The sequence below is a fragment of the Agelaius tricolor genome, unplaced genomic scaffold, assembly GCF_023055355.1.
Source record: "Agelaius tricolor isolate 1412-34295 unplaced genomic scaffold, bAgeTri1.0.p SCAF_2, whole genome shotgun sequence".
Lineage (NCBI taxonomy): Eukaryota > Metazoa > Chordata > Aves > Passeriformes > Icteridae > Agelaius > Agelaius tricolor.
The window spans coordinates 73247204-73271988 of NW_027269262.1; the positions used below are offsets into that span (position 1 = coordinate 73247204).

Sequence of the window (24785 nt, forward strand, 5' to 3'; positions counted from 1 at the left end):
TAAGCCCATGATGAAAAGACAACTAGAATGGATCAAGCAAGCTGATGCTGGTAGACGTTACACTCATCTTAGAGTGTCTAAAAATGCTTTTAAAAAATCATCCTGTGCAGGCATATTGCTACTGTAGAAAAAACTGAATTTCTTTAAGAGACCCAATGCAATAAATAAAAACTGTGCTTTGTCTTTTGTCATTCCACCTACTTTGCAAACTACCTTGAACTCATTATTTTGACCAATGTCAAACTGGCTCTGACTTTCAAAGCTAGCACAAAATGGTTTCAGGCCATATCCCCTATCCTTTCTAAGTTCTCATTACTCCAGAAAATTTTACTTGCTCTTGAAGGAATTTGATGAGACCAGTGGTGCAAAGAACTGTAGTACAGCTGAGTTGAATTTGCACAAGGTAATTTGTGGGTGCTGTTTACATTGCTGACCTCTGAGAATATCATTTAGAAGCATGGGATTTTGGGTTGGGATTTTCTGTATGTTGATTTCTTGGAAAACTTAACAATGCAATTGCTTTTCTGCTTTTCTCAGTCTTAGTGCTTCAGAAATTGGCCTTTGGTGGTTTACTCCCCCGGGCTCTGTTCCTACTACCTACCTCACATGGACATGAGAATCCATCAGGTTTGACATATCTGGCTCTTCCAGATTTAGAGCACTGAAAGAAAAATGTCATGCTGAATTTGACAGCTCTTTGTCTGTGTATGCCATGATCCCCCCAAGGCTTCTATCTCCATCAAGCAGTCTAATACCCTGTCAATTATTTTCCCAGATTTGTTTCAGCAACCCCAGCTGCCTTTCTGCCAGGTAACTTCTCCCATTACCTACAGGCTGCTAAACAGATTGCCCTGAACATCTTTAACAAACACACAACAATCTGGCCCCAGTCCCACCTCACTTCATCCCACAGAGTAATCACCATCCTCCTCTGCAACCTCATTTTCTGGATTTGAGATGGTAAAGAATGTGTGTCTTGGAGGCCCTCAGCTTGGTAGGTCCATTAGTCACTGCACCTGTCAGCAGAGCAGGCAACTGCCATGGAAGTTGTGGTTCAGCCTGGGAAAAGACCCTTCACCAGGTGAGTCAAATGCAGCATTTCCACAGCTGCTCTGAGGGAGCCACAAAAAGAGCTACAGGAGCCGTGTGTTACCATTCAACCTCCTCACTGTGCTACAAAGAATGCCAAAATTGCCTTCTGTGCTTCATTTCAGCTTCCAAAAGCTCTTGCCAAGCACAGAACAAGAGCTAAGGGTCTGTCCTGGCAACCATTTTGAGAAAGTTATCTGGAGGATAGCATGGGAACCTGAGAGCTTTGAGAGCTGCTTTCACCAGGCCAGAGCTTCCTAGGTTCCCAAAAATGCTCATGCATTACAGCCCACAGGAGCTGATCCAGATGCTCTGGGGTAGTTAACCAACGTGCAGCAACTGCAGGAAGAGCAGATGTGTGCTGTAACCTACACCTGATTCAACATGATGAGCACAGGCATACTATGCAGCTGATGCACAGATAACACAGGTTTAATTACCCACAGTCTGATTATCCGGTGTTGACATGGTTTTTATGACTAAATCACCCTTGAGACACACGGAATCTGGAAATTGCAACCACAGATAAAAATTTCCTTGCAGCTACATAAAGTCACAGTACTTTTCTGACAAATTTTGGCTGAGAGTTTTGAGCATTTTTAACTTATCTGGTTTGCAGTGTATTTTACAAGGAGTGAAGTCTTAAGGCATAAATCACTGACTTACAGGAAAACAACTGTGTAACAATATTACAAGATCTACAGAACAGGATGCACTTGGGTTCCAGTTTCTGTTCACTGGCTCACCAGAGACAAGGATCATAAATCAAAAATAGAGAACGGAAATCAAAGAAAAGTAACAGGAAGTGTCAAAATGAAAACCTGGCAGAAATTACCAATAGAAAGAAAAAAAAAGGAAAGACTCCAGATGTTGTTTTTTTTATTTTAAATAAAAACCTGGGAAAGACTCAGTGAACAAAAGATCTACCAGCAGAAAAGAAAAAATGATAGCTTGGGTAGGGGCTTCTCTTTATTTCTCACATACAAGCCAGGTCTACTGAGGCAAGTAAATATCTATCTATTAAGAAGATGAGGGAGGTGATGAGGGGAAAAAATCATACAAACATCACCTGCCCTCCTTTCTTCCCATGAAGCACAGCTCTGGAAACTGTGATCCTAGAAATATTTCAGTCGGGCTTACAATTCAAAAGGTTCATTAAATCCAGGATTATTACCATGAGAGAACTTGATCAGAGCAGCCAGGCTGTAAAGTTTAAGGGGCTCCTTATTCACACATACCTACAGGCTGCAGCACTCACAGTCGCACGCCAGGAGCGTGTGAATCCCAGCCCTGCCAGAACCAAACTCTTTCCTCTGGGGCCATCTGCTGGCTTTCCTGCAGATGCTTCCCAGGACCTTTCTGGGACCATGATTGCTTTATCAGGTGCATCAAAGGTGAGCAGTGAAGAGCCATTCAGCATGATTTCTCAGGGAGCTGCAATCCAAGCTGTGCTGGAAACTGCATCTTTCTTTCCCACAAGCCACCACAACTCCCATTGCTGGTGCACATTCTACAATCCATCTTCTGAAGACTTCAAAAACAAAATCCAGCCCTACTTCCAATATTTCCCTTGCAATCAGATGTTCCTCCTCCTTCCCCATGTGTGTGCCATATTTAAATGGTCCTATATTTTAATAATTTTGGGGGTAAGGCACACTAAATCTTACCTCCAACAACTCTAGCCAACATTAATAAATTTGCCTAAGACTTTCAAACAAAACTGTGAAAGAGGAAATTAAGTTGAACACTGACATTTAGAAAGAAAAAGTCATTAACTAATCCATACTTAATTTCTCTAAGAATCAAACTTAGTCAATATACTATTAACTCCAGAATACATTACATTTTTATTCGTACATGATCATTTCAGGATAATTTTACCAACTGACATATATTTGTATCATGCTGCTACTAAACTACAGCATATTACTGTAAATTCCTTTTCAAGTTCCTTAACTCAGGAATAGCTAGATGCTTAAGGCTATCATTAAAAAAACCCAAACAAACAACAAAATACCAAACACAAACAACCTACCCACACTACCCCAGGCAAATCAAACACCTTTCTCCCTTTACCCCATAGCATATTTTACAAGTTTTATGATTATTTGAACAACATTCATGAACCGTACTGTAACATGAAGAAACCTTCAATTCTAGCACATTCCATACAAAACTAAATTCATGTTTTGAGGAACAAAAATATCCCCTATTATTAACAGAAAATATGTGCTGACCCACTGTGGCATTCAGTAGCAATTTGCATCTGTAAGGCTTATTACCTTTCAGACAAGAAAGACAGACAGATATGCTTTCCAGTTTAAAAGCTCCAGTTGCTATAATTCAAAATGACATAGCTGGTCTATGTTTTATTTGTATTTCATTTAAGCACTCAGCTTTCTCTACATAGCTCTGTTGCACTGCAGCCACCCCTATTCAGACATGAGGAATCAGGAATTCAGATATGAGGAATCAGGAAAGCCACTTGCTATATACACTGGATCAGACTGCATGCAGTAACATGTGAAAGTGCACTGTAAATTTAAAGTCTATCTGAGCAAAGATTTCTAAAATTAACATGATGATTTCCTGTATATTGTTATAGCATCCACTGCTTTGAGGAGAAAAAATGGAAGAATATGCTTCTTTAGAGATAAAGAAGATCACGATAATGATCTGTTAGAAATCCTTAGCAATGCAGACATCAAAAGTTACTCTCTTTAGGCATTAGTTATTTTCTTGAATAAGGCTGAAAAGCTTTTTAATTATTTCATAGAGCTGTTTGGACTCAGAATAACCTCAAATTTGAGACAAATCAGAAAGGCCACAGAATACAAAACAAAATTCTTTGGTATTTTTGGCATTCTACAGCACTGCAATGATGCTTAAACCTCAATAGTAAGTCTTGCAAACCTGTACTGTAAAGATGCTGGAGTCCTTAACAAAACAAGCCCTTTCTTATCTGCTGGCTGTTTGTGTAACATATAAATTAACCCAGTCAAGCTAACAAAACCCAGTGCTTCTCCACAGCCTACAGCCAATGAAAAATCCCCTCGAGTGACATACCCCAAGACAGTCCTGGAGCAGTGGGAAGTAACATCTGGGAGAGCATCTGACCAAAGACCGAGAACGAGGTCTTCATGGTCCTCAGTTGCTTCTTCATCTGGAATGCCTGCAGGGTCACTCTCTAGGGACTTCACATCCTTTTTCTTCTTCTTCTTCTCCTCTTTTTGCTTCTGTACCTTGTCTTTGAATATGTCACGATGCTTGGGTTCTTGTGGACCACAAAAGAGTTTGTCTTTGCTGAGGTGCAACAAGTCATCTTCTGTTGGGATGCAAATCATGGCATGCAATTCAGGGTTCCCCTTTCTCAAGAGTGACAAACTGACCCAGACAAGAGCTCTTGGGTAACTCATCAAAATTGGCAAAAACACATCTTCAGTCATTTCCTTCTGTCCCAGCCGAGAAATAAGGCGGATCCGCCGATCCTTCCCAGCAGTGGGGTAACACCAGGCTGATAGCTGCATTAATAGCTTCTCACTCCTATTAAAAATTTTTGAAAACAAACATCACAGATAGTTACTAATGAGCAGTTTAACAGAAATCCAGGACCCCACATATCTTCAAGAGCACACTTAAAAAAAGCCCTGGGGCTTTCTGTAACTTTCCAAGCTGGTAATTATATCACTCTTAGCCTAGAAAGAACTTTGGTGAGTGGAACTCATGAGCTGTCTTCAGAAGGAAGGAGACATTACTTGTTAAAACCCCCAAAGCTTGTTAAAACCACAAACACTCTAAAATCTCCAGTGACACTAATGCAGTCCAGAACTTTCAGTGTTTTCTTCCCCTGGTAACCACACAAAAATGAAAGACCTGTGCTCAGGCACTTTCCAATACTGTTGCTGCCCTCATGTGTTGCACTGGAATGTGGGGGATTCTCTATTTTCTGGAGACCTTGTTAAGGAGTGCAAGAATCACCTGTGGTGATGTATTAGGGAAGAGAATGCAAGATGATTTTCACAGCCAACAGTCCTGAAGTCACAAATATGAGCCTCTAAAAGCTCCATTGACCTGGAAGCAGACAGAATATCTAAACTCTAAAACACAGTAAACTCCAAAGTGTTAAACTTAAGATACTTTAAGGAGTTTTCTTTATGTAGCCATCAAGTTTGCTGGAGAAAAGCAGGATTTCCACTCAACAGCAGATTCTGATTTGTGACAAAACTATTTAATCTCACTGTATTTGGATGAAATATTTCTCTCATGTTAATAATCAAGGCTGAGCTCTTCCTTTCCCCAATTCAATACCAATAAAGAAATAAACGTGTGTATAATTTTGTCATACCTGAGAACAATAAAGTCACTTGTCTTAGTTTCGTATCTCTCACCAAAATCTTGGGTGCTTGTAAGATCCTCTGTCTTTAGGGCACCTTCAGAACTTGTTATTTCCATGGTCTCCTCTGCCTCACCATTCTCAGGAGAAGCTTCTCTGACCCCTTCTGCCTTGGAGTCACAAAGGGTCTGCCCTTCAGTTGTGCAGCAGTCAGGGTGTGGGGAAGAAGGACATAAAAATCCTCCTGAAGCTTTCATTCTTCCTTCCCAGTTCTTGGTCAGCTGCCCCCAAGGACAGATGAAAGGAGACAGAGTGCCCAGCTTGACATAATTTGCCCTTTTTGCAGGTGGACGTCTAAATGATAAATCAAATAAGTAGGTAAGAATATTTTCAAAATCAAGTATTTAAATCAGAAAGGGAATGCACTTAACTTTCTAACCTCATTGAACAACAATTTTAAAATTACAGTCTAGAAAATGCTGCTGTACTGTGTCTTTTCGGCCATGCTAGAAACATCTATCTGCTGTGACTGACACCACCACCTTTTCCTCTGAATTTCTCCTATTTTCCCCTCCTATCTGGAAGGGAAACCAACACCAGCTGGTGCAGAGGACACTTCCAGCTACTCCAAACTCATGGTTAAGAGTTCTCTTTGTTGCAGTAAAAATGAATGCAATCTTCAGAATGCCTGATATTTAAAATTAGATACCAAAATGTACCTCTTAATTTACTTTATTCTTTAACACTTGGTACATACTTGGACATACTCCTTTGCATTCTCTTACCTCCTCCCCCATTTGCTGCTTAGGTATCTGAAAATAGTTTTGTTTATTTTATTGCTATGCAGCCTTGTTACAGCTCTATAACTGAGCATGTCTCTGGGAATAGAAGGGTTTAATTTATACGCTCTGTTTAGCAGAGTTAAATATATCTAGGATTCCTAAAACTCTGGTGAAAGATCTCAAAAAGTCCAAGTCTAAATGAATACAACAACAGATAATTAAGGGAATATTTTAAGCAGTATTCATTTTTGTCATTCTTACCACCAATTTTTAAATTAATGTTACCGTTTGAATTTTTCAAGAAGACTTGTTTCCAGTTCTTTGGCAAACTGCATTCCTGCCTGGCAGTCTGGGAAATCATTTGGAGTGTGAGGTGTTCTTTGGTATTCAGAATGCTTCAATGCCTCTTGCAAGCCACCGACTCGTACACCTCGATATATCTGTTATAAAAATCAAACACAAAAACCAAACACAAAAATTAAAAACAAACATCAAAAAAGCAACGTTTGAACTGATTCCAGGTTCCTAGCTGAAACAAAACATTAATGCTCAGAGGGTACTTCCTTAGAAAACTGAAAGTAACACTTAAGCTTTAAAAAATAAACTTAAGCATGGTTTCTACAGTTCTAAATGCTAATTTCAACAAAATAGTTATTCATGCTTTAAATTTAATTCTGCAAAACTATCAACAAAATTGAAGAGAATTTCACAGGTTCTGATGTTGGACATTGCCCTGGAATGTTGAATTACTTCAACAACCACTGCCCAATGTATTTTAACCATACAATAGGTATCACTGTAACTAAATCCCCTTAACATTCAAAAGCATAATTTTAACTGCAGAAAGGTATAAAAACTGCCACCTAAACACTCAAAGCAGGATGCTTCAAACAGCACCAAAGGAGTATTCAAGCTGAACTCAAACTTTGTTTTAAGCTCTCTCCCAAATCAGAAGCTAATTTGGTGACAGAGGTGTAGATAGCCAAGCTGGAAATTGATTAGCAGCAGGCACCAAATGATTTCTCTTTAGAGGCATATGCTTGTAGAAACACAGAGAGGTATAGCTACAGCTGTCTCTCCTGACTCCCCACTGATTTGCTGCTTCTAGACTGCCATGTGGGCATAGTTGTACGTGGGCACAGCTGTCTTCCAAGAGAAGACATGGAAAGCTACAGTTTAAGTTTCAAGGCCAAGCTTCTGTCATGAACCAGATCATACACAATTTTTTGAAGTGAAATTTTGATCCTGTAATTGGGAATTGGTTATACAATGTGAAGTACACTCTCTAAAATCAATTAATTTAAACTAAATTATATAAATTATCAAATTTGCCATCAAAGTTACTTACAAAAGGAATCCAGAAAGCCATGCCCCAGCCCTTTGGGAGATAGACATCCCAGCCACTCCCCCATCCTGGTCGATCTTCTCCAGCCATTTTCCCTGGCTGCTGCACCAACAGTATGGGAATCTTAGACTCACAAGGACCCAAATCAAGGTGTGATCCAGGTACCAGTAACTGAGCTCTCATACGGTTTAAATCCTGAGAAGGAGGAGACATTTCCCATAAGTTAATAACCATTCTTCTTCCCTCTTCCAGATACCCTTCCAAGACACAGAGAAAAGGTGAGCTTACAGCTAGGAAAAATATAGTAGTAATACACTATATATTTTAACAGAATTTCATCAAGGCATGAGAAGTTATTTTAGAAAAGAATATTAAACACCCTTTTTCTCCCCTTCTTACTTCCATAGTCCTTCATAAAGAGTAGGTACAAGGTACAACATAGATGATGGAGGAAAATCAAGTTTTGCAACTTTGTGTTTATACACTTGTACACAACACCAGATTGAACAGGCGCTTTCAGTCTGTCAATACACAGAGTAAATCTGAACTATATCCAAGGAGAGGGGAAGAAGTTTGGTCATCAGTTTCACACAAAGCATGCTGGCACCGAGGTTTTGTCAATCACCAGTTGTTATATCCCATTGTACCACATTAAAAATATATTTATGAAGAAACAAACCATCCAGCTCCCTGTGTTTTATCAGGTAAACATTAGATTTCATGACAGCATAAAAAAACACTTATATATATAAAGATTGTCACATACAAAAAGATTGCTCTGGTAACTGTCATGTGCAGTGTACTATTTTTAAGTACTCTACTTTTTTACACTATGTCAGACAGTTTGAAAGAGCACAAACTAAATTTCAGAAAGAATATTTGAAAATATGTTTTTGCCATTTGCCACATGTTTTCTCTTTCTGATTACAATGGTGGCAAAAGTTTATCAGCTCTTGGGACTAAATCACGTTTTTATCCATGCACTTTATGGGCTGCCCTCCATTGTCAATGAAAATGGCAAGATGGGAGATTTCAAACCCGCAAACTGGAAGTTCTCTACAAATCACAAGTTATTGCCCAGCACACCCACAGCACAGTGTGCTGCAATTCAGAAAAACAGGATTTCTTTCCTTTCAGTTTCCACAGTTCTTTCACTCAAAAGAATCATCCTGCCTACAGCTGAAGGCCAGAGCCTTCCTGTGTCACTCTTTTCTGCTACACAAGTCAAGGTGACGTATGAAAATCCAATTCCAAACTTTTCTGTTATGTAAACCTACAACTACAGTCCCACAGGCAATCTAATAAAGCTTTCTTTTAATTGAACCCATGGTCAATGGCTGTGCAAGAACATCATGCAAAGGCTACAAAAAATCACATCATGTCAGCAGCTGGACAATATGACATTAAGGAAGCTATTGATTAATCTTAGATTTATACAAACTTCAAGAGTCTCCTTTTATGGACTCCATGAACCCTTTCCTCGATGGCAATCCACCTACTGAGTTACCTGCTCTGAGATTTTATTTTCAGTGACGTTCTTACAGATGTCATGGTCCCAGATAAAGCTGTGAGCACAGTCTGCAGGTACACCCTTCAGGTACAGCTGCCTAACTTTATCATTATCTACAAAAGAAAAGAACCTTTAAAAAAAATTCAAACAATTTTTGTGGTTTAAGTACCAAATTACCAAAGCCACCTCCATATCATAATGAGCAGACAACCAAGAAAAGCCTATTAAAAGCTCGACAAGCATCCCTGCTTCTGGCACATCTTACTATTACATGTTTTTCTAAACACAAAATATGAAATCAAGTGTTAGTGTTAGAAAGACTAACCTGGTATCTTCTCACCAGCGTTTCTTCTTAACAAAAGACATGACCGTTGGCAATGTAAACTAGATCTTTACAGACCACCTTTGATATTCTGGAATCTGGCCTTTCTGGCAGAGTGTGAAGCTCAACAGATTCAGTAAAAATCAGAAAGAGCAACATTATAAAGCCTGAAATAAGTCTGCCTAAGTAAACTTGTAAGAGAAGCAAGAGTTACCTTTAAGAAATGTACATACAGGAAACATTTGTATGGCTATGCTTAGCCTACAACAATTATTTAGTACTAGTTTCCTGCTCAGGATCCTTTCAGGCTGTGTGCTTCAACAAAAGGACTATTGCTTATGCCTGCACAAACCAACAGCTGTGTACATTACTGAAGAAAACAACTGCAGCTTCAGAGTGGATGGCTGAAGTATTAAATAACCTATCTCTTCTTCAGTTTTACAATCTAAGGAAAGCAAAGAAAATCTGTACCTACCTTTAGTGATCTAAGGATTAACAGCCTCCAATGTACAGTACACAGTGAATGCTCATCCATTTAAGTAAAGTAATTCTTACCAAGAAACAATACAATGAACCTATTAATAGTTTTGTGATTAAAATCTTAAGAAGGATTGCTCCTCATTTCATCATCCACAAGGTATTACATATTAAAGGAACATAACATGTTCCTTTAATATGTAGGATGTCAGGGTTTGTTTTGTTTTTGAAAATTATTTAAGTCTCTTTAAAAAAGGGTCTGCTAATTTTTCTATGTAATGTAGACAAAGACTCAAAGACAGAAGACTTGGATTATTCAGTGGTACTAAAAGTACCTACCAATAGGTACTGCCAAACATAACTGCAATAATTATTTCTTTAAAATCCATAGTCTTTAAGATGCACTCATTACAAAAAGTTGCAAAATCCTTCACAAGAAATACTAACTACTGCAGCACTTGTGACAGTTTGGTGATGTTACTGATACTTGCCATGCATTCTTGCTTATTTAATAAGCTAGATTTATCTGAGGAAAAGAAATGCAAAATAAATTATCAGATTACAGTGGCATTCCTTCAAATTAAGAACAATAAAACTAAAAAAGGAATCCTTGCCAATTAAGCAGAAGAATTCCTTCTCTGACCAAGAATTAAGAACAGTAAACTGAGCAGGAACCTAAGAGAGCTCAACACTCCTACAGGCAAAGCACATTCTGTCTGGAGAGAAAGCAAGTATGAATGCCTCAAAAGGAGAAAAAGAGCAACAAAACTGTGTGTGGTGCTAGGGAATGACTTCCTGACTCTTACAGATAACCAAGGGGGAAGGGCACATAATTACAAGCATAAGGTAAGGAAAGTACTTTTCCATCTTCTGTACAGAAAGCATTTGTGAACACCATAATCTCTTTATGTTAAATTACTTGAACATGTTCTAGTTCCTTCAACTGCAAATTATTCACTGCAAAGTTATTTGCTTTTTTAGCATTTCTTTCTATTACTACTGTTCAGGCAGCCTATCCTTGTCATCTTCTCAGAGCTCTTTGCAATTCCTATATTCTATAATGGCATGAATATTTGTTGCCCCACAAGAGAAAGACCTTTTAAGTCAGTCTCTTTTCATCACCACCACTCATCCAATACCTTATTACCTTCCTTATTACCATCCTTATTACCCCAAAATATCCTTCTCTAACTTGGTACATTCCTTCTCTTTGACCCTTGCTGAACCTGGAGAATTTATTCTTTCTACTAAGCATACTATAATTCAAATCATAATCCCAAACCCTCACACCAGTTCTTCTTACCTCTCTCCGGTTTTCTTCAGTCCATATTTTAAGATTTCTGGGGAAATAACCTTACTGATGAATAAGTTGCTGGTAATAGTGAAAGTAAAGGGCTTTACTTAGATGTTAGGGCTAGTACAGCAAATAGGAAGTTGCACTACTAAGCACATGAAGCTCATCAACAAGCTACTTCTGCCGGTGTCAATAGTTGGTGCTTAGACAATACAGGCAGATAGAAGAAGGCTTTGCTCCATTTCAAGCTATTGATCTGATTTGCACAGCTGATTATCTGCCTTAGAAGACAGGCCTAAGAGTTCTATTTGAAAACTTTCCTTTCTCCCTTTCACAAAAAAAAGAGAAACACAGCCTGGGAGCAGTCTGAGAGCCCTGTGTCTGTCAGCAGGGAGGTTGGGTATCAGGACAGCTGGGGACAGATACCTACACCTCTGCAAGAGGTGCATTTACAGGCATGGACCCAGGCTCTGTGTCTGCAGAAGGAACTTTAGTTCACATATGTTTCATGGTGTATTCTTCTTCTATGCATCTCACTCATTGATTATGTAGACATTTCACCATACTCCATGTTGAGTGTTTTTTAAGGCAGTAGAATTTGTTTTCTCCATATGAGACAGTAACAACATATCAAAATGTCAGATGTGTACTTCAAACTGGAGAAAGGAACAGAACTAATGTGCAGTCATGTAGGAGTCTTGACTCCTGCCTGAAGAAGTAATGACAGTTGATTTGAATTAAACCAAATCAGCCTGTGTTCACACAGCTTGCACACATGCATATGCACTGAAGAGATAAAGTAACTTGGAAAGACTGAAATTACATTTGATTTGTTAGTGTATTACTGACAGGGAAAAACTACACAGGCGTATCTCAGAACAGCATTTTGGAAAAAAAGTAGTATCAACAGATGTGTATCATTCCACAGACTACATGTATGACAATCCCTACACAGAGGTGATGGCTATAACTTACCTAAACTATTCACTTATTTGACAAACAAACTTTACTAATTTAAAGATGCATTATCTAAGAACATCAGTTGGCTTTTATACAGTACTGAAGAACAAGAGAGGCTAAAATACATATGGAACCTGTATGCTAATGTATACAGTGCTATTTCAATCTTACTAGTATTAATCCTGATAGTACTTGAATGTCCAAGAAGCAAAAAAGAGGGAAAAAGTGTGGAATACACCAATCGTTCCCTTTTATTGCTCAATAAACAAGATGTGATAAGACAAATAAATTACTATTAACATTTTTAATAGAGGTCAGCTCACAATATTACTATATCTGAGTAAGGTCACAACACAATCAAGGCTCAGAAAGTTTATGTAATTCTAAGGATCATAAATTTATTTTTTTTTTCAGGAAGAAACAAAAAGCACTGAAATTGAACTGCAGATCTTAGAGAAGTCTTTTTTTGGGGCAAGTTCTACTGGAAGACAGTGGTATTGTCTGTTTTCTTTCATCCTTCTGCTTACTCAAATTTTTCAGCTGTGTGTAACAGTAAGTTATTTAGCAGAACCTAAATTAGAAAGTATTATGCCATTTACCTTTCCTTGCTAGCTGAACAAGGACCTCCTCTTTCTCCTAAATAAAAGTCAGAGAGCACAGAAGCAGTTTTAAGTTCATTATGAGTTCATTATGAAAAAAAAAAGACTCAGAAGGAAACAAAAAAGCAACACCAGCTTTTCTGAGTATTTGTGGTATGGAAGATATTTTGCAAGTGAAGGCAGAAAGATTTTGAAGATGGACATTTCTACCCAGCCAAAGGAGGTGCTCTTGGTTGCCTATCTTACACCATTACCTCTTTACCATGGCCATCCTTCCTGAGGGAAAACCTGCTCCAGCAGTGGGAGAGAAACTACTACGAGACATTTAAAATACCTAAATTCCTTCTGTTGATCTTGCCTTCCTGAACACATCCTCATAGACATGACAAGCAGAATGAAAGACATCAAATTACTTTCTGTAGCAGCTAACTCTTCTAGCAGCTCAAACCAGTATCTGTAAGCAAGTGCTACATATCTCACCTTACTTCTCAGCAGGAAGGAACCAAAGTAGAGGTCATGTATGCTGCAGCATTTCCAAGAGGAAAACTAATGATGAGAAAGTTAGCTGAGCAGAACTAATTACAGAAAGGCTGCTCTAGATACAGAGGGTAGAATAGGAGGATGTAGTAACATGAAAATAGAAGAATTTTGCAAAGAGCTAAAAGTAACTGAAGTAGATGTTCAACCTGACTTAAGTGATATGTGAGACTAGATTATTCTAGTGTCTTGCAAACAGACCACCAAGGAAATTCAGTATTTTGAAGTCTCTGAAACTTTCAATTTGTCCTATTTGCTATTGCTTGCTAGCTGGCTATCACGTTTCTCCTATTAGATGAGGCAGCCTGTGTCCAGTCAACCTAATTGGGAATGTCCATACTGTACACAAACCCCCCTAGATCCTGTGAATACTTTTGCACATTTTTAGAGGACATTCACATCCATATGAATTTGAATTTTGCACTGAAACATCGTGTAAGTCAGCACTGAAATGAAAATTTCAGAAGTTATGCTTGCATCTTTCATTTTCTATCATAACCAGCATCTTGGCCATCTGAAATACTAATCCTGCAATTTTTGCAGTGGAATTGCAACTTTCAACATCGTGGGCCTATAAACCAGAAACAGCAGATATCTTCTTGGAGAGAGAAACAGGAAGACTAAACACCAAACAGAAACTTACTATGGAGCTTTTAGCACCTGGTTGGCCTTGCCAGGATTCGAACCTGGATCATCTGTATGGTCAGACAGAGGCTTCCACTGAGCACAAGACCAGCTTTGGTGCATGTCCCTCCCTCACAACTGCTGTTCTAGAACCTGTGCAACTTTCAAGCTGTTTCTGTTCTGCCAGGGGCTCTGGAAATGGGAAATATTTTGAACCAAAGCCTAGAGGAAAACAGCAAGAGACAATCTATAGAAGATGACAGTAAATGAAAACAACAGAATAGAGAGAAACTAAATCTCTTCATATAATATAAACAAGGGATTTCACCTTGGTATTTTTCAAAGTCTGGCATGGCTTTTGTCTTCTTTTTTGGCAAATTGACTCGAGGATCTCCAACAGTGAGGCCAAGTATTGTACCTGGTGGCATATCTGATGGTGAGCTCATCCCTTTAAAAACACACAGATGAACATTGCCATGAAACCACCAATTAAGCTTTTTCTTACTTGATCTTTTTCTGCACTAGTATTTTGTGCATTTTTGCCTGTAGTGATGTGACACCACTGTAAGCCAGTGAAGCAATCCAGAATACTCTATTTTACATGTTTTGAAAACTCACCAATGCTTGTTAAATCTCCAGTAACAAAAAAGTCAACAAGAGCAGTGCAAGACTTGGTTTGCAATTACATTTACATTTAGCATAAAGTGAAGTCACTGTCACAGACTCAATTCATTCTTTGCATTTGACAAATTTCAAAGAACAACCAACCTTTGTTTTACATCTGTCATCAAGAGGAAGGAAATTTAGAAGTGCTTTGTGAAAGTTGTATCTCATCTCTGCTTAACTGCCTCACATTGGACAGAGAGCTTGAGATCTACTAAAATGCCTTACCTGCTTCAGTGCTAGAAATTGAGAAGATATTGTTAACTTTATGATACTTTACAATTCAGCCAAATACACAACTGTTAATTTAGAAATGAACATATATAAACAAAGTATAATGCTTTGGATTGGAGGCTACCATTTTATCTGTCGATGTATTGTACAACTTATTGTCTTAATTTGAAGTGTATGGTAAGAGAGAGTGAGAGTATACATCAGACTGTATATCCCATCAGCAATCCCAAATCTAAGTTCATGAAGATAACAAACAAGATTCAGTTTCTCTATTAAGAGTTTGAACTACACAGAGGATTTTAAATTCCCTTAAATACCCGCAATGTAACATTTTCAATTCTTTGCCATGCCCTGACAAGTACCTAAGCACATTCTCTCAAAGGCATCACTATCTTGATCATCCAATAAATAAGCATGTACAAAATAAAGTCAACTTTACTGGCATGCCAATTTTGACCACTAGATTTTAAGTTTCCCCCCCTTCCACCAACAGCACCCACATGCCCAAATACCTTCCAATAGCTCAAAGATAGCACTTTGACATTGATGAAGAGATACTTTTTCAGAGTCCTTGCAGTTTTCTACCCACCAGTTATTCAGTTCTGTTTCTGAATCTGCCATCTCCTGGAAAACAACGTATTTAATTAAACTCAAATGGTTATTCACTATTTTCTATCAGTATGAATTCAGTCTCAGTTTGCCTTAAACACTATAGTCACCTTCCTCCTCTTCAAGTTTTAAACCAAAGTAATTTTTTCTTGATGAAGTATAGTCCTATACTTTACAATAATCTCTAATAAGCTGTAACCTGTATTCCAAAAATAAATAAAACAATCCACAATGCTTCCTAATTCTGTCACTAATTATTTCTTACAGAAAGCCAGAGATGTCATGACCTCATCATGTTTGCTTCAAGAGATGAAAAAAAAAAACAACATTAAAACCACAGTGATGCTGTATACCAGGAAGTAGATGAAACACCTAAATCCTGGAGAAACTCCATATTTGATTGAAAACAAGTAAGTTTTTTGTACTTTACATGTCTTGCCCCCTGGTTTTAGGTGCTCTAGCTCATAGCTTGAGAAACAGGATGTGTGGTTTGTCAAAAGGAGGATGAATTATTCTGGACCTCTCAGCAGAAGCTACACAGCCTGCTCAGCACCACTGTTTGTATTTTCTTCCTACTCCCATTTAAAATCCAGGTGGGAGCTCTTCCTGAGAAGAAGATCAGCATTAGTCAAGAGGCTCAAAACAGAGAAGCCACCAGGGTCATACATAGGTTGGCCTTTATGAAAAGGAAAGCTAGATAATTTATGGGTCTTTCTAGCAAAAAACAAGCTTGCACGTTCTAAGAACATTACCAAAATTACACTAACATGCAAAGTCAATTTCCTTACTGTTTGGACAGAAGCTGCCTTCAGGGTCTCTGTAAGGATGGAGTGTGATAATGGGCCGATCAGCCGGTATCTGAGAATCTCCATGCTTCTGTCACTGAAATGGCAAAGTTTCAGGTGAATGTGCAATCGTACAACACACATTATTTTCCCCAGTACTGTTAAGCCAGAAATGCAGCCAGTGTTATGTGGTTATGGGCCACAGCTTCTGACTCTACTGTGAACAAACCTGATTGCAACGCCAGTAGTCCGTGAGATCCAAGAGTAGGATTGGAATGGATCTCTAGTGCCGTCACCAATTATTTTTTTCACTGGCACAGCCTTTTCTCCTTCTTTATCCTCCTTCTTTCTTTTATTGCCAAGGCTTGTAACAACTTCCACTTGTTTTTCCTCTTGAACTGATGCTGTAACAGGCTCAGAAATACAGATTTCTTCAGGCTCTGAACACTGAAAAATTGCTTTCAACTCCTTCAGTATGTCCTTAAGAAAAATGGAGTTTGGATTAGGATGATATGCAGTACACTGCAAACCTTAAGTATACTTTTGAAAATTATACTCCATTATTTAATTTTCCTATGTGGATTTCAAGTAATAAAATTTAATTCTGCTGAAGTCAAGGGCTTGCTAAGAAAAGCTGAAAGTAGTATTGAAAGTTGCTAAGAATTTGTTCTCTTGAAAATTAACATAAGAAAAATTGCCTGTGCACAAGATTTTACTTTTTTCTTTTTTTTTTTTTTTTTTTAAAGCTAAGAATCAGAATGTAATTATCCATGATGATACTGAACTTAGTCTGCTGGGGGTGCCAGTGGAAAGGATGTAAATCAACCAACATCATATTGCACATAAATCCTAAAGCAAGTGACACTAAAAATGTTTTCAGAAGCTCAAACACTAAACACCTCAGCAGCACGCACCTTCTGTACAAGCTTTATAAGAACAAGATGCAGAACATGAATATTGTTAGAGTGGAAATAGTCTTCCAACTTTTAGTTCCTGAAGCCATGTATTATACCCAGTTCTTCCATACTTTTCAGATGACTTCTTTAGCATTAATAATGCACAATACATAAAGAAATAAGAGTTCAACTATATAGGAAATATACCTGCTTCAGAGCTGGATGCACCCAGATCCACAACTGTCTGTTTTCAGACCCATCCCTGGGCCTCCAAATAAATGTAACAGGACCAAGCATATCCTCAGGATAGCGATCTGCTCGGTAAAGATTCAGGGACCCCTCAAATCTCCCAGACAGACAAGAAGCCTCTTGAAATGTCAATCCTAAAAAAGAAGATACTTATTGAAGAACAAAATAACATGCTGTTTAATAAACAAAGTAAAATTGAAATTCAGTCTGGCTGCTGAGCGGCTGATGTTGTAACATAATTAGTTTATTAATAAGCCACTGAAATAAAAATGTCTAGTCCTACTACGACATCTTAATCACATTTTTCACTCAAAATCAGTATCAACTCTGTTACTACTATTGAGTAACTACTACTGATATATTACTAAAAAAGGAAAAGGATGTGTCATCCTTTAGTCTATTCAGAATCTTTATTTTGAACTATGTAAATTTTACCTGTGTCAATGCTACATATTCGAGCAAGTTGCTTCAGAAGCTCATTCTCTTTACCCTTCAACTCCAGGCAACAATAATATGATAAGTCCTGAAACAATATGATAGGGTCAAAGTGAGGATAACTCTTTAAAGTGAGCTTGTTAAGAAAGGATCAGACAGGGCTTCACAATTTACACTTAAGTAGAAATTTTTCATTTTCTAAAGTTTGCCAAAGTGAAATGAGTTTCTTTTTAACTTAAAATTAATAGCTGTAGGAAAGTGGTGAGGCATTTCTCATTTGAGGGCCAACCTGCCTCTCAAACCAACAGATCAAAAAGGACATAGAATAAATTTTCTCTCTTCAATAGCTGCTCAGGTAGATGATAAAAGGATTCAGTTAATGTCTTCACTCTTGAGAAAACTGAAAATGCAGTATTTCAGTATTTCATAGTTACTGTAAGACTCCTTTAAAGCCTCATCTTATTCTCTCTGAAACTTGCCACCCAGAATTACACTTATAAAATGATTCATTTCATACCTGGCAATCTTATTAAAAGCTGACCCAACAGTACTTCACAGAGACAGAAATATTCATTATAACTAAGCAGTTGATTACTTCACCCTGGCAAAATATCAAACAAAACATGTAGAGGTGGTACCTGAAGAAGGCATTGCTTTGTCATGGCTCGGTAACAAGCCCTGTAGCTCTTCTCTGTAGGGCTGTTTCCTAAACAGTATCCCCATTTCTTTACCATATGAAATCTCTTTGCATGCCAAATATGGGTTTCCAGCCAAATATTCTTTCTTTGCCTGTGATTAAACTCTGCTACCAAATTTATGTGGCGTCTTCTAGCTTTGCGGCATTTAGTCTTTGACTGTTCTTTTTTCTGATGTACAGCTTTCTCTGCCTGTTTTTAGAAGAGAGGATATTGAAGTAAATCTCAAGACAAAAAAAAATCTGAAAAGAAAAAGGCTGAAATATAAGAATACAGGAAGCACTAACATTAAGTTATACTATCTTGGATCACTCTTGAGGGCAACTAACTTTGAAATTTTCTATGCAAATCACATCCACAGAAGTGCATCAAGGTTTGACTGAAACCCATATATAAAACAAAATTCCCACACATTCAGAAACTTAACAGTGAACAGTAAGTGCTGCTACTTCCTGTGTGAAGTTTTTGCCACACATCAATATATTCACAGGAATAAATCAATGTAACATGGAAAATGCCTGGAGGTAGGAGCTCATTCAGAAGCAGTACAGACTATTAGACTGACAGAAAGGACCCTGTCAGTTCTACAACTCATAGAAGCTGACAATTGAGTGTGGCAATATCCTGACAAATTATTGATAACCAGACCTAATCAAGGTCTGAAGTATTACATATGGATGCACAACCAGAGAGGAAGGCATGACTCAATCAGTGCTTGATTTTTCTTTTTGTGAAGAAAAGTGGTACAAAGAAATAGGACTTCACCAAGAAATACTTGACAACAGACCACTGGTTATAAGAATAGCAACAGACCCATCATTCATCACAGAGAAGGAAATACAAGCCACTGGATCAGTGGTAGGTGACTGGTTCAGAAAGGCAATTAGAGAAAAAAGAATGTGGCATTGTAGGTAAAAAATATACATCTCTAAGCTTATTGAAGAGATAAGAGATGGTCCAGATAAATGTTTCAATTAATATGGTCAAGATAAAGGATCTAAGACAAATGAAGAAAATGCAGCAGAATTGTAACAGATAATCTTGAAGATGTAGATTAAGCACTGAAAAGTAATAGGCAGAACCTGTACAAAAACAAGTAACAGAGATATGACGAGCTGCAAAAAAACGTGAGCCTGTGCAAACACATAAGCCACACAAAAAGACCTGAAGACAGAAAATGTAGCAGAAGAAATACAGCTGCACCAGGGCCAATTAAATAATCTCAAAAATCCAATGGGAGAGGAAATGTGAGCATGTATACAGAAGTCAGAAAGGCTGTCACATGAAAGGAGTTAAAAAAGCAGGACACAAAAGAACCAAACAGAAACATTAGAGAAATCTAGATTTAACAAGGATAACACATAACTATGCAAAACAGTCCATGCCTTCTTCCTTCAGTTTCCAGAAAACAGGCCCAAACTGCATCTCTTGTCAGGTCTGACAAAGCAAAAAGAATGTGAACCAAAACAGTAAAATGGGATACAGGTTGTGAAGATCCAATAAAACACCCTAAGAAACATGTAATTGGTGTGTGGCAGAGAAGTATCCAAAATGATTTCTGAACCATGAACAATCGTCTTCAGGAACTCAATGTGGAGGGGGCAAGGTCCCAACTTAAAGACAATGCAAAAGAAAAAAAGAATGCAAAGAATAAATTTGTCAGTCAACCCTAATACAGACAAAATTTACCAAGTAAACTCAATTGATTACTTTAAGAATTCTGAGACATTATAAAGTGATCAATGCCAAACGCTGGAAAGATCATTTACCAGTAACATCCTGCTGAAATAATTTTTAGTTTTCCTTTTTAAACACACAGGAAGGCCACAGTGAGTAAGGAGCAAGTAATCCCCATAGGCATATTCTGACTAAATGCTGAGGTACTGCCACAGAATGAATTCCATGAGCTAACAGCTGACTGTTAGGACTGTCAGTCTAACTTAAGTCTTAAACTTCATGCAGTCTGCCAACAACCCCAGTGTATCCCCCACATTTTGAGCTGTAACATTTGAACCATGGCGTCAGCTGTGCTAGCTTGAGGCTGGCGCAGTCACATCCTAAAGCTGTGCTGGGGTGCAAGGCAGACAGGTCTTACTGAGGACTCTTGGACCACTTAGGACCAGTGCACCACCTGAACAACCTCTCCTGCAGAGGAATCTTTTATCACTACTCTAAGAACTTTTCAAGATGTCCAGTAATCACAAAGCCAAGTGGTTAGTGAGACCTACTTGAGTTACCACCTGAAATTGAGGTGTTCCTGCATTCAACCCAAACCTCAATCAAAGTTTAGGGTACTCAGGGAAGTCTGGCAGAAGTTCAAGTCTGAACATTAACAACTGCAGAGCTGAACACTGTGCTTTGGCTGTGCCCACTACATGAAATGCTGTGAAACACACTTATACCTCTTTCTTGGCCATCTCTTGGAGCCGCCTGGGTAAGCGTTTAACATTGTGACTCATTGCTCGCCTTCGCATGTGCCTAGGGAGGGTCTGGAACACCAGAGAGTTGGAAGACTTCTGTGAAACTGCTTTCAACATGGCACTGATCTCAGCAGCACGAGCTTGAGCAAAGGCAGACACTGGAATGAAAGAACTGCATCAGAGCATGACAAACAGCAAAAAAATCAGAGGACGATACTACACGTAAATTATGGAATTAATCCTACTACAGCAGTCCAATATCTTCTTGACATAAAAGTAAGTACTGTACACTGTCACTGAAGAAATTTCAATTCTTTATATATCCTGAAGTTTACAGATATGGTCAAGCAAATATTTATACATGAATGAATCTCAAAGATGTTTAACCAACAATTTGCATTTGCATTAAATACTTCTTTGTTAAATTAGAATAGCAATCTTTTCAGGTGGTATTCAGGGAGATGAAAAAAATCTTTAGCATGGAAAAAAAACAGAAGCAGTCACATATTACAGACTGTTTTGAAACAATGAAATAAAAATCCAGAGCTTGATGTCATTTCATGTTTATGGAAGTGTATATACTATCACAGCACTGCCGTATTTTGCATAGCTGATTTGCTCTCCTAAATAAACCTTCTGTTAGACAAAAAGCTATATTTAACTTACACCATGAGCAAAATCAGTTTCACTGGCTACATTAAAAGCAGATGACTGTCAGTACTCATTTTGCTGGCAAACAGAAGCCAAAATGCATATTCCCTCACTACAAGCAGGTGTAACTTTTCCACTCCAAAGTCTGAAAGGACCCATTGAACAACAGCTAGTCATTCATTCCAGTTCACAACTACTTCTGTGTTTTGGAGAAAATCAGGAAAAACAGAGAACACAGCATCAGTTCTAATTTTTGCTCTTGCACAAAAACAAAGACAGCAAACTTAATCACCAGCAAATTGCCCTGGACAGATTAATTATGACCTTTTCACATATACAAACCTGTTATGTATTTTGGCATCTCCTCAGATACACTCTGGTGTCCTCCTTGCCATCCTCCTCTTCCTCTGCCTCTCTCTCCTCTACTTTGCCCCTTTGAAAAATATTGGTCTTTCCTGTAAGAAGGCCCAGATGACTGATTTGAAAATTTCTGCTGCTGCTGCTGCTCAGAACGAACATCTGGAAGGTTTAGAGATGAAAAGAGGTTAGAGAAACACAAATTAGTCTGAGTAACCAATACCTCTATTAGTCTTTCCTCATAAAACTGCATTGCAGACTCCTATTGTATTTATTCCATGTAACTGAAAAAGCCGCCAGAAATCAGAAGAATTACATTCTTTCTTACAGGAATAAATAAGAATTTTACACTGCCCTGAAGCAAACTCGTGGTAGAATAAGTAACTTTTCATGCTCTGAAAATGGTACACAATCCAGACTTTACCTCCAAGAGTCAGAGCAAAATCAGTACATGCAACATCATAGTGATTTTTAATACTGTCTTGTCAGAGTTTTAGTAACAAAACAGCAGTTATTTTTTCCACTTGCTCCTTGATTTTTTTTTTCTATAAGCAAATGTTTTCTTGCCTGATATATATTTCTTTTAGAGCAATAATTAAGGTAAGCATGATACATGTATGTTGGTGCAGTAAGTTACTTGTCTGGTACAAGCACTTAAACCAATACTGAAATTAAATAACTAAAGCCTACAGTAAAGCTTTCTAAAGTACAGACATACCTTTTAACAGTGCTAAGCTAACCTAGCAAGTACCTAAAGTTTCAAAAGGCCTTGAAGTCCTTATTCCAACAGCAGTGTACATTCAGCCTAACAAATACTATATATTAGGTTATATAACTTTATGTTCAGTTAAGCCTTAATTAGGATTTCTAGTACAACTTGAGATATGGTTCTCAGGCAGTTCATGCTGGACAATCCAACTAAAAAAGCTCCAGACAGCCATTCCTATCACCCCATCCACTACATCAAGACAAGTGCTAGAGAGAACAAGGGACATTAGCATTCAGGGAGCTTCTCTAGTTAAAATGAAAATCATTTCTGTGTGTCCACAGAAATGGAGTGAGAGATTAAAAAAAACAGTTTTCAGGTTGATCAGCTTCTTAAACAAGCCTGTCCCTTTGTCCCAAAAATGCTACCATTGGTGTGAAGACCAGCCAGGAGCAGATTCACATTCAGCAGCATCTCAATTTATGAGACTTTAAAAGGCAAAGAACCTCTTTTTTCCATTTCAAATAAGCAAGAAACTGAAGTTTTATGTTTAGCAGCAGTACTGTTGTAGCCTGCTGCAACCACACATCATGCAGAACTGCAGTAATACTGCAGAAAAAATAATTTGGTGTAGAAACAGAAATTAGCTTTTATGTCCTGACATGGTTTTACACTTGCCTGAGAGGAGCATTTTCCAGACACTGAGGTGAAGGTGAGAAGGAAATAGCTGGGAAAGAGGGATGGAAGCTGTCTCAGTCAGCAAATCTGTGTAGGCCTATACAGCCCAAAATTAACTCATATCACAAACACAACCTCTTAATGAAGGACATAAGAATCATAATCAGAAGACTGTTTGGCAAAACTATCACTGACTTAATAACTAAAAAAACCTTAAATTATTTTAGCTGCTGTACAGATTCATAATTTTGTAACTCCTATTTAGGATTTTGCTTTTCTGTTTCTACAAAACAGCTCCTTAAAACTGTGATACTGACACTAGAGAAGGATGCTACATGGATAAAAATCCATGCCTTTTAACTGAATGGAAAAACATAACCATGTAATCTTGGAAGTTCCCTGCTACAAATGAAGTTAGAAAAATGTATTTAATTTAGCAGTACTCCTGTTATGACATTCAAAAATCCCCAGACATGGCTGAACATAATTTGCCATGTCATTCTGTCTGCTAAGGAACTCTTCAGTTACCTAAATACACAGTGACGCTTAAGGCTTTTTCATTCAATCACAAAGATGCAATTTGTCAACTTCTGAAGGCCTCAGAGTAACAAGTCTTTTTTTAAGTGGTGTTGTTCCCAGAAATAACGTAGGTAACAAAATATCTAAATGTGAAGGTGCTGGTGGAAATTGAGGTCCGACTGAAGCATAGAGGATGCAAGTCAAACCTCAAAGACAAAATGAGCATCTAGCATACAAATGACAGGATCCTTCCGTCTTTAGCTGCAAAGGTTACCTGCGTACAAAATGCTCCTGCAATAACCCAGGACACTGACATTTTAGAGACATGCCTTGCTGCCTCCTGCCAACACCCTTCAGATACAGGAGCCATAAGCCCCAGGAGGCAAACTGGCTGGGCATGCAGATCTGAGGGAAAACTGGTGCATGAGGGAAAACGCAGCACCAGCAGACTACACCAGCCCCTCCTGCAGCTCCCAGGTCTGGCGGAAAAGCAAGGGAGAAACTGGATCGGGTATAACATCCAAATTCACTTTACGACTAGGAGCTGTAAGGATTCGTTATGTAACCGAAGGGATGATAGAGAGAAGGGCATATTCACAGGGTACAGAATAGTTTGGGTTGGAAAGAGCCTCTGGAGACCACCCAGTCCAACCCCCCGCCAAGGCAGGGTCACATAGAGCAGGTTACACAGAACGGGTCCGGGTGGGTTTGGAATGACCTCGCTCTGGGGGCTCCCACAGCCGTACCTGGGGTGGGGCACGCTCTGCTCCCGCCGCCGCCGAAAGGCCCCGGCTCTGCAGGCAGTGTCACGCTGGCAGGCTGGTTCCTCATCTTCTTGGCTCGCTTCTTCTCCCGCGCCCCAGACATCTCCAGCGGGGGTGGGGAGCCTCTCCGCAGCGGGCAGAGGAGGGGAGAGCTGGGCGGGCGGTGCAGCCGCAGCCCCCGGCACCAACCCCGACGCGGCGCACACTCGCGGCGCGGCCTCCACCGCCACACGTGGACACCCACGCCCCAGT

General features: G+C 38.8%; 1 protein-coding gene across 1 annotated transcript; it reads right to left on the reverse strand.

Moving 5' to 3' along the window:
- Positions 1 to 1980: 1980 nt before the first annotated feature.
- On the reverse strand, positions 1981 to 24768 carry POP1 (POP1 homolog, ribonuclease P/MRP subunit). Its single transcript, XM_071421534.1, has 15 exons — positions 24516 to 24768; positions 21852 to 22028; positions 20841 to 21016; positions 18382 to 18630; positions 17744 to 17831; positions 17267 to 17442; positions 16393 to 16643; positions 16167 to 16260; positions 15282 to 15393; positions 14201 to 14320; positions 9057 to 9172; positions 7553 to 7744; positions 6490 to 6644; positions 5435 to 5776; positions 1981 to 4632 (listed from the first exon to the last, which is right to left on the reverse strand). The coding sequence occupies exons 1-15, from the start codon at positions 24634 to 24636 to the stop codon at positions 3975 to 3977; spliced, it is 3027 nt and encodes a 1008-aa protein (XP_071277635.1). The 5' UTR covers positions 24637 to 24768; the 3' UTR covers positions 1981 to 3974.
- Positions 24769 to 24785: the final 17 nt, after the last annotated feature.